The 13,925-nt window shown below is 38.1% G+C and overlaps 1 protein-coding gene across 3 annotated transcripts in view; it reads right to left on the bottom strand.

The window, feature by feature from the left end:
- Positions 1-13,925, bottom strand: part of MAST2 (microtubule associated serine/threonine kinase 2) — a 186,784-nt gene that overhangs the window by 38,556 nt on the left and 134,303 nt on the right. For all 3 annotated transcript variants that reach the window (XM_071565756.1, XM_071565757.1, XM_071565758.1), the window contains 3 exons: positions 12,279-12,433; positions 4,321-4,396; positions 2,833-3,042 (listed from right to left, as the gene is read on the bottom strand). In XM_071565756.1, the coding sequence (XP_071421857.1) occupies positions 2,833-3,042; positions 4,321-4,396; positions 12,279-12,433 (441 nt within the window). The remainder of the gene's footprint in view (positions 1-2,832; positions 3,043-4,320; positions 4,397-12,278; positions 12,434-13,925) is intronic.

The raw sequence follows: 13,925 nt of genomic DNA, 5'->3' as shown, positions 1-13,925 counted from the left end.
CCCCAGTAACCTGAGGTCCTGTCCCATCTTCTAACCAATGGTAACAGAAAAAGAACTGAGTATCATATGTTCTTTTTTATATAAGTGCTTTGTCTCATTTTTCAGTATTTTTACTGGGAGTGTGAAGTGTGACATCCAAGATCGTATTTTCAAAAATAAAGAAAATATCTTAAGTTTATTTTCACTTCATGATAACTTCAATGATGCAATAAGCAATAAGTTTTCTGGCTAAAAGACAATATTTCACGCTCCAAACAAGGGAAAAGATCTCATTTGCCATAACTAATGAGATTTGTTGGCACGTTATTACAAAAGCCAGGATCTAAAAACCTTCTAAAAGCTTTCTGGTCTGGTGTATTTAAAATGCTCATTATTTATATACCAAATTACTCTGTTTTACATTTTTACAATATAAAGTAGACTCAAATGGCAACATATTAAATCAAGTTTCCTTTCTATGGTTTGAAATGCTGTGCAAGTTTAATTGGTTACCAGGTGTCAGAATCAGCACCTTAAAGAATATCAGAAGAATTCAGTCGTTCACAATAAAGGAAATCTGTGAGTATTCCTGCCTCTTGCTGACCTCATTATTCACCAATAAAGTATCTTCCCAATCTTTCAGTATGTTATAAAAATATACCATAAAACTACATATCCTGCTGCACAGACCATACAACTGCCTAAGTGAAAGAGCTTTTTGGACGACCTTGCAATTGGTATTATTTATGTAGTGTGTAACTCTGTGATACCTTACAAGCTAAGCAAAGGTTAAGACCCTGCCATCAAATTTGGAATAATCTAAACTTCTTGTGTTTCAGGTGAGCCATCCAAAAGAAATCTTATCACCAATTTCTATATATTTCAACTGAAAGGTCCCAATTATTTCCTTGTAGAATGCAGTCTGAAGGCAAAGCACAGAGTAGTGAGTAGAGGAAACAAGTAGCTTTAAATATTAAAATAAAAAAGATAAGCCAAGGGACTATGATAGGACAGAATAAAAAATAAATGAGAAAGATGTGGAATGAAGCCTCTGGCATTCCTTTGCTGTCTTTAATGTCTTTGTCCCCTTCCTTCCCATCCTGTTCTGCCTCCCTTGTCTCTATAAACTTTCCTTCTAATCACCTCTAGCCCACCTTACTTTCTACAGCAAATCAATTAAACTTTAGAGCTGACTCTTCTCTCACCCCTGCTCTGCAGAAGACGTTAAGGAGGAAGGGGTCAACCTCAATTCCTGAACAAGCTCAGAGATGACCATTGTATCTTCTATAATAACCATTCGATGCCACCTTTCCCTGTGCTTCAGAGCAGCAGTATAATTCCCACAGGATCAAGGGGAAAAGGACATTTAAGAAGTGTGTTTTGAAGATTTGTTCTGAGGGAGAGGGGAGAAAAAGCTGATTTACCTGACCCCCACCTCCTCTGAGACAATGATTAACCTCTTCAGGTCAGAAGACAGGACTGAAAACACAGACTGGAAGTGGCCAGCCCTAGTTTAAGGCTCTCTTAATTCCTTATGGTATGACAAATCTCTGTCCACAGACAGAGAAGGAAAGTCTGGGAGAGGGAGAATTTCAGGCTCCAAGGATCTGCTACCAGTAGCAGTAAAACACACTGTAGCCTCCCTGCACCCCTGAAATGTGGGAGATGTCACTGAGTGCATACACCTACTTTTAATGAAACCTTTCCAACTTCAAAGCCACACCAAAGTGGCCTGACCCCTTATTTCACAGCCGACATGTGCAAATACTCTGCTTCCAGACAGAGATACCGGGGGACCCACATGCATCCACAAGTGGTTACTGATATCCCACAGGCAGACAACCATATAGGCCCTTAAAAGATATTCCCTACTTCTCTTGATCTGTCAAAACTATATTCCCCATCCAAGTTGAACATCAGAAATCTAAATATGGGTCATTTTTTTCTCACATAAAATAAATACTTGGAAAATTACCATCACACTCATATAAATGGGATAGGCAATTCATGCCAGTAGGTTGGGAAACAGATCAATGACTATAAAAATCATCACAGAAAACAAATTATTTCAGGTGTTCTGTTTCTAGGTGCCTCTGTGATGCTTGTTATCTGAGACTGCAGTCTCTATAAATCCTGCTTCTTCAGTCTGATTATCTTACTAAATCAAAGCAGAGGATTAGGAAGACATTCCCAAAGAGAGGTCTGGACCCAGGAACTGGTAATAGTCCTGACTCTTCACTCTTCACAACAGTTACAGCATAAATTCTAAGAGACTTATTTAAATTTAATGTCATTGTCATTTAAAAGGAAAAGAGCCATTTTTAATAAGCAGCTGAAGCACATTGAGCATGCATTAAAATTGTGCCCCCTTGTGTATTTTCATGTGTTTTGAACACCACAAAACACACTGAAGTACTAAAAACTCACAAATGGACTGAGTTCAGCTCAAGAAAATCTTTTATGAAAAATGTACAACAACATTAAAAAATATGGCATTTTTACTCCTTGAAGGCACTATTTAAATTAACAAGTCATTCAGAGTCTTGAAGTTCATGAAAGAAAAGTTCAGTAATTTCCTTCATCTGAATAAACCCAATTCTCATAAATGGCAAAGACTGCCTTTGACTTACTGATATGCATATTTAATTTTTCTACAAAGTTCACAGATGAAATGATTCACTCAAATTCACCCATAGTAGATTAACAGCAGACTGGAACAACTCAGATCTCCTGACACTCCCACCTGCTGCCCCTCCCTTAGAATCCATATCTTCTCTCTTAAAATCAAACCTCTGGCTTATTGGTTAAAGTTTCAATTAAAATTATATATTCTACTTTCCAGAGTGCACTTACATCCTGGAGAAGTTTCTCCAAGTTTTCCTGCAGCTCATAAAAGTACCGAGAAGTAATAAGACCTTCACGTGATTTATCTAGGCAATCTCTGGCCAGTTCAATAACTTGATGATGAATGAAACTTAGGACCCCATCTGCTAATTGCAGCACGTTCTCCGGAGCATTCGAGGCAATAAACTCAGCCAGCCGTTCTTCCATCTGTGCCGTGGCCTAAGAGTACAGAATGGAGAGAGATTACTCCTGAATTTTACTAACATAGATCTTAAAACATAAACAAGTAGGGTGTTAACATTCGCAATTCCAAATTGCAGGAGAAATATTCCAAAATACAATAGCATTTTGCTGAGAATAAAAATAGCATATCTTACACAAAAGTTATGCTCACATGAGCAAACAACGGAAATTAATCAAAACACGCTCTCTGAAAATGCAAATGACGGTATAAATATCTTGGTCCTGAGGCTGTATTTCTCTCTGGTCTCCAGAGTAAGGATTTAAGATATGAGGCAGATTTCAGAACTTTTAGACAAGACTGTGGAAGCTGAAAAAAATCATTGCCCCAAGCAATAGACACACAGCATTTCTATCCCTCTAAGCCCTGATATCCTGTCTCCAGAGAAACATCTATTTTTGTTGGTGGTGGAACAGGAAGGAATGGCCATATCAACAGCTGTGGGATACACAATCATCTACACTCATTTCAATGAGCTGTTAACCCCCCAGGTTTGTTTCCATAGATCTCAGTATTCACCTTTTTAAAGAGCAAACATATTTACTTTCACTGCAGATCACTTCAGCACGTTTCAGTGTAACTGAAACGTTCAGTTTGCTTTTTCTAAAAGCACAAATCTATCCTTATTACTTCTCTAGTACCAAAAGCCTCAGTGGCAAACTTGGGTTTTGTCAAAACCTCCAGTAGAATCTGAAATGACTTTAAAATAAAACTTTGCATTTCCAATATGTAAATGGAAAACCTACCAAACCAAAGAAGTTTGGATCAGTGGAAAGTAAATTTAATGCAGTTATACAGGGAATAAAGACAATATTATTCAGTTCATTTTGAACTTACTCTTTAAAATAGCTGTTTAAAATACATATGAAAATAAACAAAATACTCCTCTTCCAGACTTGATCTGATTTGAAATTTAAAGAAAAATACAAGGATTAATTAAAAATATATGGAAAGCCAAAGCAGGGCCTTGTTCTTACTCCCATGAGCATCTGTCATGCCAATAAAAGACATCAGAAATTTAGTAAATATGAAATACATACAGAAAACTTTACTGCCTTTTCCATCTGAATCTCTATGTATATTAAATTTATTTCTTCTACCGTAGAATTAACATATGAAGCTGAGAAAGGAGCTTCAAACTCTCAGCAAACTGCACTGCTTGGAAATGAAACAAGAGCAGGGCTCCTCCAACAAGCACTACAAATTAATTCTGAGCTTGGCCACAGGTTCATTGAATGCAAAAAGTGATTTTTTACCTTTGGAAACCTTTCTTTGTACACATGATTCATCATTATTATTTCACTGTCAAAGGAAACTGGAGAGCGACCCGGGCTAGAGGAGAAAAGAAATTATGTTATCATTTACAGATATCACATCAAAACCTTTTAAAATCCAGGGCTGGTCATAAGAACATCACAGTGACTGTAGCCCTCCCAAAGCTTTGAGTTCCCTTCAATAATGAGCAGATGCTTAACTTGAGAGAAAATCCTCACAAGCTATGGCAGTCTGCAGTCATCTGGCAACTGCCAACACCCCTGTCTCCAGATGGACTCAGGAAGAAACCCACCTATTTTTGGTGAATGCAAGCCCTAGCACAGAAGCATGTAAAAGGTGCATTTGTTGCAGGTAGATTTGTTATTTCCCTTGTTCTGTTACTGCCCTCCATGGCAGCAGCAGCAGCAGCAGCCGCCCTGCTCTAAAACAAACCACGACCTCTGGAGTCTCCAGTGCCAGAAGGGAGCAGAGCAATAGGAAGCAAAGGAGTTGAAATTCCTTGCTTTCCTTAGTCTGAAGGATACCACACAACAGGAGGGATGCATATGTGATGTTATTCAGCTAAATCTTATATATAAATACCACAAGCAACAGGAATAAAACACTTTTATGAAAACTGCACTCCCTTTTGAGGTGTGTTACACCACGGATGCTTCTATGCACAGGTTAGCAAGAAACTTCAAGCACACCAAAAAACCAGGACACTCAATCTTGACAAGCTGCATTTATATTACTGTTTGGGTGGGGTTTTTTAAAGAATTGCATCTTGTTTCATCACATCTGATGGCATGCAGTGCTCTGACTCATCCTGCCACCGAGGACAGGCAGATGAGGTAATGCAGATAATCCCCAGTCACAGGATCACCTGCAGCATCTCATTTCTCTGGTTACCTTGTTTTAATGTTAAAGACAAGTAAGGGCTTCAATTATTTGGCATCTTATATGATCATTGTCTTTATGATTTTAAGAGTACTAAATACTGCTAAAATTATTCTATGTTAAAAAATAGTGTTTTATCTTGAATGAGCTCAAACATTTCAAATTTGCTAGTGAAGGATGAAATTAATCTTTCTAAATGGAATAAATGCATTTTAAACTTGGAATGCATTACAGTTACTACCTTGTCGCTAATCTATTTAAGGGAAAAATATTCTTTTGGCAATATATCTTAACAATTCAAAGAAAATTTAACTCACTGTCTCACCAACTATAGCAATACCAGTCTCTTTTCATGCCTTGTGCTGAAATTCTATGAATTACATTGTGTCTTGGTTTTATTACTGTTTATCCCTTTGCTTGGGAAAAGCACTTCAGATTAAATCTCTCACTGAATCCTTACCTTAAAGGAGAAAAAACTGATTTGAATGTTTGGAATCTGAAGTAAAAACACATTTTCATCAACTACCCTTAGCTGGGTAGATAGCTATTTTTAATCAAGGAAAAATTCTTTAAGAAGAAACTTACATTAATATTCATACATAATGTATGACATAACTAAACAGAAGGGTAAGAACATTTAAATTTCAGGATTATAAGCAAATTCCCCCACACATGCTGCCAGCTTTCCTTATCCTTTTTTCTCCAAGACCAAAGGCTGACACAAACACCACACTTGTTTACTGGTACTTCATATGGAGCTGAAGGACTTGGTGAAGTTATTGAAGAATTTATTTTTCTCTAATGTAATTTTTCACTGTGTGATTTAAGTGAGGTATAAATTACAGGGATATATAAGGGTTTTGATACTACCTACAGAAATATGGAGGCACATACTTCATTTGAACAGTAAAATTTGCACATGGTTAAGTATTTGCTATCTTAGGGCTACAATAAAACGTGAGGGACTTCGCCTTTTGCTTTCAAGGCACTTTATGATACAGGAAATTAAGAGCTATGCAGAAATCAAGCTACTTAAGCTGTCCTGCCAGCAGATGTGGCGTTTCCTTAGGGAGAAGCACAATGACAGGAGAATTTATTGGGTTTGCTTTTGTTTTTTACGATTCTGAAACAATTTCTGTGCACACCGACTGGCAAGAAAGTAAACACTTAAAATCCCTCTGCTTCCCTGGACATTGGCAGTTTTGTCTCTCACATTTGTGACCTCATCAATGCCATTTTTTACCACCTAAAACAACAGAGCACACGTAAAACTCTGGATAAAGCCTCAGATCAAGGTTCACATGGCCATTCAAAATAAAATTTGCTCCATATACCAGGCCAACTCAAATGTCTAGCTGGCCATAGCAAGACTGTAACACAATATACTGCACCGTACTTTGTAGTGTTGATAGTTAGCTTGGGAAGCTAAGGAAATAATTAGCTGGATAACTGACTAACTAACCAAAGACTGTCTGCCTGGCACTGCTGGGTATGTTACAGCACCTCTGAGACACGACGAGGTGAAAACAGAACAAGGACCGGGCAGATAACTGAGTTTAATACATTTTACTGGCATGGCAGGTTTTCAGATGCAAAAGCTTCACACATCTATCCAGCACCAAAAATTTCACATACAGAACTAAAGCAGTCGAACATTTCAAGGCTCACAAAGGAACAGATTATTTTCTGCAAAACAGAGGACACATGCTGTGCACGTGCATAACATTTTAAGACAAAAAGCAGGCTGCTTCTCTTTTCTTGGTGCAGATAGGTAGGTCAAAGAAATGATTACTGTCAGTGAGTTTTTCATTTCAGCAGAGCAGACATTAGAAGAATAATATCTGTCCCCTTAAGCTTAACAGCAGATTGAAAAACTACTCTCTCTTTTCCCCTTCTTCACCCTCCCTTCACTTTATGAAAGATGTGGTGGTAGACTTTCAGTGATATCTATCTCCCAGAAAGATTTCTATAGCCTTCAACTTGTCAAAACTCATGTGTCCTTATCTGATGCTATAAAGTGAAAATAGCTTATAGACAGCTATTTCAAGGAGTAGCATTTACAGTAATAACTGAAATCTTACAAAATCTAGTTTAAGTGTGACTAAATAAAACTGAAATGTTTATGAATACCTAATTTTTCCTTCACTGTGACAGCTGCATTTATTAGGAAAAAAGCAGAGAAGCTGAAAGCACTGTGCTTCCCTCTGATTTCATCCTGTACATAAAGGTTTAATTAGGCTGTATTTACAGTACAAGACAAAAGTCAGCATCCATAAGAAATTTAAAATCATAGGACTTAATTTTCTGTCATTTCCAGACAGGAAAAATATGGAATTTTAAAACTAGAGACCTAAAGTTGAATGAAGTAGACACTAAAGTAAATTTAATGCTGAAGGAAAACCTTCCTCTTCTCCCAAGAAATCAATACTTAAATCTTGGACCTAATGAAATTACATTAGTACTACAAGTCAGAAAACTCCACAAGCAGTAAGGGCTGCAACTTGCTCTTTCCAATGCTTCGGGTTTTTTATGGATGCCAACAAAGATTGAGACTGTTTTAGAACAAAAATAGAAAGTCAGAGTAATTAGCAGTACAAAGGGCAAATAAGAATAGCCAGTTTTCCTCATAATAGAATACCACGAAAATAGTGAGTGAATACAAAAGTTAATAAATTTAAAACCAATCACTTTGAAGAACCTTTTCAGATCAGGTTCACCTAATTCACTGTCTTGAGAGAGAAACAAAGAGACCAACATTATCTGTAATGCAGTTAGGATGTATTTTCATAAGAACAGATGCTTTACGCTTCAGAATATAAAACAATTATCCTTCAGCGAATCCATGGCTGTGTGAATCCCCGTTCTGCAGCTTGTGGTGGATGGCACATCCTGAGTGCTGCAGCATGAAGTGATGAAACCACCAAGATTACTCAAGTGGTTAAAGCTGACACTTAAGTGCAGTGAGACAAGAATGCTCCACAACCTGCAGAATCAATGTCAAAGATAAAAAGGGACTATGCAGGCCCACTTGTGCAGTTTCACACCACCCATTCCTTCTTCCCATCTTGGGTACTTTATTGCCAGAAATCTCTTTTGGCAACTGGCAATTTTTAGGAGTTTTCTCTGCATATTGTTAATGGAGAGTTCCAGCATGTCAAAAGTCAGGTTGGAGGACTGCATTTAAAAAGCACTACCCAGCAAAGAGATGAAGGAGCATATTTGATTAAGGATGATCTCATCTACTTCAACTATAAAAAAACTCATTGCAACAATCTTCAGCCCTTTTTCCCTAGACAACGTGATCCTGAAATACAAAAAGAGATCAAGAAAAATGGGCAGATTGGTGGGCTGAGTGACTGCACAAAGGCAGCTCCTGAAGAAGTCGTTATTAGTTAACTCCACTTTTATCTCTGGCATTCTCCACACATTCCCGCATGTTAGAAACTGCTAAAGATGACAAGAGAAGTGGGAAAAGATGGAGGGCAGCGACTCTCTAACTTAAAAAGAGTAATGATGCCAAGTTAAGTGCAAGAATTCACAACTCTTCATGCATTTTACTCCAGGGAGAAGAAATCTTCAGGTAAAGCCAAGGTTTGTTCAAAACAAAGCAAACGTAGCCTGGAAATCTCTCTGTTGATCAATAACCTGAAGGATTTGAAGGCTGCATTATAAGAAAAAGTAAACAGTTGAGAGATCATTATTTAGGAATTGATTCTGTAGATAATAATTAAATATTCTCTTCTACTGATGACGGTGGCTCCGCTTTGCAAACAAAGATTTGGGAAGGGCTCTACCCACGTGGGTGTGTCCTTTGAGCCTGCACAGTGGACTTTTTAGGTCAGGCACAGCGTGCACAGAACTGGCCCCACCCTTTTAACTCCTGAAGTTCATCTGCCACGGCTGAGCAAGCTTGGATGGTGACAGTGAAGACCTCGGAACTAGAATCTACAGCTCCCAGTATGGCCAGGAGGTCTCCCATCCAAGTACTAATTCAGGGCTGACTCGGCTGAACTTCCGAGATCTGACAGGATCGGGTGACAGGGTGGCGTTTAACTAAAGACATACAAAGTCCTTAATACAAAAACAGGTGGGGCACATGGAAATATGTTCTTTCACTTAGTACATGAGTACTGGATGTTTTAGAGATGGATGAGAGTACATGCTCCTGGATTTTGCAAGCAGGTCTATAAGCACGTCACTCTTTTGCATCCCAGCACTGGTCTCAGGATCTCTCCTTACCCCTGCACTGGAAAGCAGCTGGGAAAGAACCAGTGCCATTTCTTCAGTGTAGAAATTCAGGGCATTTCAATAACACACAATTAGTTAAAAGATGAGCATCTTTGAGACACACTGGCAGAACACTTCAAACAAACCACTACCGACCCATCAATGTAGGGCAGCCAACTCTGCCCTCCACGACTGCACTTCTTTACTTTTTTCATCCAGTCTGATCATTAGGAATGTTCTGTACAAACAGAACATTTGCAGCTAAGTACAAGAAAATTGTAATTTTCTAGCCAAAGAAGTATTTTTTCCTAAGAGATACATCTAGGCAATACTCTCTATCTAGGAGCGTAAAAGGATCATTTGACACTTTAAAAAATTCTAGGGTTCGAGAGAAAAAAAACCAGTCCTAAGACTTGACAGTGACATCTCCAAATGCGAGATCCTTTCACAAAAAGAGATGTAAGGCTGCAGTCATATAGGATGAAAAATGAAAACATGTTAGTAATCAGACCATCTCCTAAATCACAAAGCCATGGCTGTCAATTAAGGAAAACATCTGATATATTATGTTCATCTGCTTTTCATTAAAGTTTTTCACCAAACAAGACCATTGAATGCTTATGAAAATACAGATTTTTAGGAAATTCCTGCTAAATTTTCAACACATTAACTGTTCAGCTATTATTTCTTAAGTAAGTGAAAATAGCCTCTTACCAAGTGAGCTAATTCTAAGGTGTGGGCAAATAAATGAGCAAGCTTTGTGCAGTGAATAAAGTCTGGTCTATACCTATTTCAGTACTTGCTAGTTTACAAGGACAGGCTACCCCTTGTCAAAGAGTGTATTTGCTCCTGCAAACATTGCTCCAATTGGTTGAATTGGCATATCAATTTTCCTTGGAGGTATAAGGGCCAGCATGAATACTGGTAGTGGCAAGGGTGCTTTAGAGTCACTCAGCATCAAAGTACTGGCAATAAGCAAAATGAAAAACAAATGAGGCACAGTGAGCTGAAAAATTAAATTACTTCATTCAAAGCTTTGAATACCAATAGCACTGGCCATTACCACACTGAAAACCAGAGAGAGCTTGAGAAAGTATTCAAGAGAGGAAGCAGCTTAATCAGTTATATGACACACTGAATTAATCTCATCTCATCACAAATTACAAACCTACTACATAACTCTGCTTTAAATAGGCTCACAGAGGTAAAATTCTCAGCAAGTCAATAACCTATATTAACAAGGAGAAAATAAAACTGGGCTCTTCATACTTGTTGCATGTATCACTCTTGCATTAGCAAAACTGTCTTCTACAACAGAAACACACTGAAGTTAGAAAGGGTAATAATTGCTTTAGCAATGTGTTGTCTACCTACAGTAGCTGTCTTAGCTATGGAGAACTAGTATTAGTACAGTTACACTACTCAGTTGTACTCAGTGTTAAGAGTGACAACAAGAGGACTGAAGTAGAACTCTTGTTCAAAGAGACTTAGTATAAATCATATAACTAGTCTCTTACTACAGGGTAATTTGCGGAGGTCACAGCCTAAGTGTGCTACTGCCCACAGCACTTACCTGCTCCTGTAGATTACTGTGTAACTACACTTAGTAGATCCATATGCAATTACCATGCAGTCTGCACTGAAGTTTAGAACATACAAATAATTACAAATAATCATCAAAGGTCAGCTCTGCCATGACATGGTACTTACCATGGATTTTCTTTTATTATCCTGGCTTGATTTACTTCCTTCTTTTACAAACCCCCAGGCGGGTCCTGATCTGGGCACACTGATTAAGCATTTCCAGTTGGCAGAGTTTTTGAATATTGTCCATTAATTTAAAGGTGATATCCACCTTTGACACCCTCAGATGAGAAGCAAAATGGAGACTTCACCTCCTTGAACCCTGCTTGTATAAATCCTTTTTCTTTCAGAGGAACCTGTGTCTACAGCACTCATCCCTAGACTTTCATTCACTTGGTCCATCACTAAAGGCATAGCAAAAATTGAGGGTTTGGCCAAGATACAAAGTGTTTGTGGATTTATTCCACATAATTGCTAGAGACCTGTAAGAAAGATTGCTCATAGACTTTGTGGAATCTCTGTCCTTGGAGATATTCAAAGGCCATATGGACATGGTCCTGGGCAGTCTGCTGGAACAGGGGTTTGGACAGGATGACCACCAGAGCTCCTTTCCAACCTCATCCATTTTGTAATTCTGAGAAAGATTAAATTATAGGTGCTTCTGACTTTATGTATGGAAAAATCAGCTGCACAAGGAAATAACCCCTGGACAGTTATCTTTGAATAACCAGTTCTCTGAAGCAACAGTAAAAATTATTCAACTACTCATGCAGGAGAAGCGTTTTCAGTGCCATTACAAAACAGCTCTGGGGTGCAATTCCATTTAAGGCTTGACTTTATCTACTCTAGTTTTCATACCCCTTCAGAAACACTGCCAGAAAAGTTATTAACAGTGGCTGTAACCACATCCTTATGTTATTGTAGCAAAATTCTGAGAAGAAACTAGACTACAGGAAATCTACATCCTATAGATTCAGTGTGAGACATTTATAGATCATATTTTCATGCAGTTACTGTGAAGATACAAAAGCAGATTATACCAACCATTTTGCAATTCAAAGTCTCAGCATCAGATATGGAAAAAAAGTCTTTTCTGATTAGGTGAGATGAGCTAAATGCTGTTTAAAATAGTTTCAAAAACATGTAACAAAGCAACTACAAATGACTATTCTTAGATTTGAAAGCACATATAGAAATGCAACACATGTGCCCAACATCTTAAAAATTCAACAAACGACCCAAAGCTCACCTGAGACTGCGGGATCGAGGCCTCAAGGCTGGAGAATGGCGCCCTTCCTCATCAGTGATGCTCTCAGTACTGAAATGCTTTGTCAGGAAATGAAGTTCATCTGCCGTGGGCTGAAAGGGCAGCTGGTGCAGCTTCTCCTGAGATGAGCATGATGACTGAGTACAGAAAAAAATACAGAAAAGAAATGCACTAAACGCATGCATAGGGGTCAGCTAATGAATGGAAGAGGAACGGATTCTGCCAGACACTACACAGAAAAGAAAGCTATTTATCAGACCAGGTGCCTCTTTTTATTGCTCTCATTATGCTAAGCCAACCCTTACATACAATGACAGAGCTGGTGAGATCAGGAAAACTTTGGGAGAGGGCTAAGGAACCGCTGCATCCATTTCTGGAACCATTACATCTGATCATACAGATAATTTACTATCAGAGACAGAAAGGAAGGTACATGAGTACCAGCGCTACTCTGGGAAGGACAAGGAGGTTCCTGGAGTGGTGAGCAACTTTCTTTCCTTTTCCCTCATGCTCTCTTAGCTCAGGAGTTTCACTGGCATGCAGAATGCTATGGAGCTGTGTAGACATCAGAGTTTTTTGCTGAGTATTTTCTCTCATTGGAAATTGCTACTGTAAATGGTCAGGACTTTATTTCTCTTTTCCTTTACCCAAAAGGATTCTTCTCTAACCAAGGAGAAAATAATAAAATGAAAGTCACTGACTTTTTTCTAACATTGAGTTTCTTGTTCTAGAGTTGAACAGATTATTCATCTGAAAATAAGTTGATGCATTTATATGACACATGTCCTGTGATAATCATAGTCATGAAACTGTTTTAATTCTTGAACCTCATGAAAACAGAGATTAAAACAAATATTTGTGGGTAATGCTAATTATATCAAATGTTGGGTGTTCAGGGGGAAAAGCTGTAAGTCAGATAACAAATGTATTTGTGTGTGCGTGATTTTTCAATGCCCCTTTCCATTTTACAGAAGTAAGAATATATTTTATGTAAGGACAAATTAAAAATTCTCTTAAAAACAAAGGGGGGGGAAGTGCTGAATAACATCATCCCAACCCAGGTTCCTAAGCTCATTATTATCTGATGAAATTCCTTATGTACATTGATCCAGTAGAAAAGTTTGTACTTTTGCTACAATAACCCTCACTCAAACTGGAAGCACTTCATCCTAGTACCAGAATTACTGTTAGGAGAGAATTATACATGATGTAACTCATATGACTGAAGCTTTAACTCACCTAATATAGGAAAAAAAGCATATTTATCTCTTGTCACATAGCTAAATCATTTGATTGACATTTTCTGAGGAAAACCACAAAATTCACCAACAAATTAGAGATAAACAAGTCATAAAGAAAATATCAGTTCAAATGGTGCAATTATTGCAAGCAACAGAAAATGGGGTGATACAAAAACTTATAAAGGTCCTATCCTTTGATAAAAATATAATTGGCTCAAGTCCACAGATCTACCCTCTCTGCACTGCACAGATACATTTACAGAAAAGAACATTCCCTGAAAGCCTTGGGATGTGCATGAACTCCCCAAGCGTGTATGGAACTGGAAGACACCACTCCTAACACTGTGCAGGGATCACCTCCAGCTCAGTGTCCACACAGCGATAATCA

Source organism: Pithys albifrons, chromosome 10 (assembly GCF_047495875.1).
Source record: "Pithys albifrons albifrons isolate INPA30051 chromosome 10, PitAlb_v1, whole genome shotgun sequence".
Classification (NCBI taxonomy): Eukaryota; Metazoa; Chordata; class Aves; order Passeriformes; family Thamnophilidae; genus Pithys; species Pithys albifrons.
This window is presented reverse-complemented; position numbering and strand designations above follow the sequence as displayed.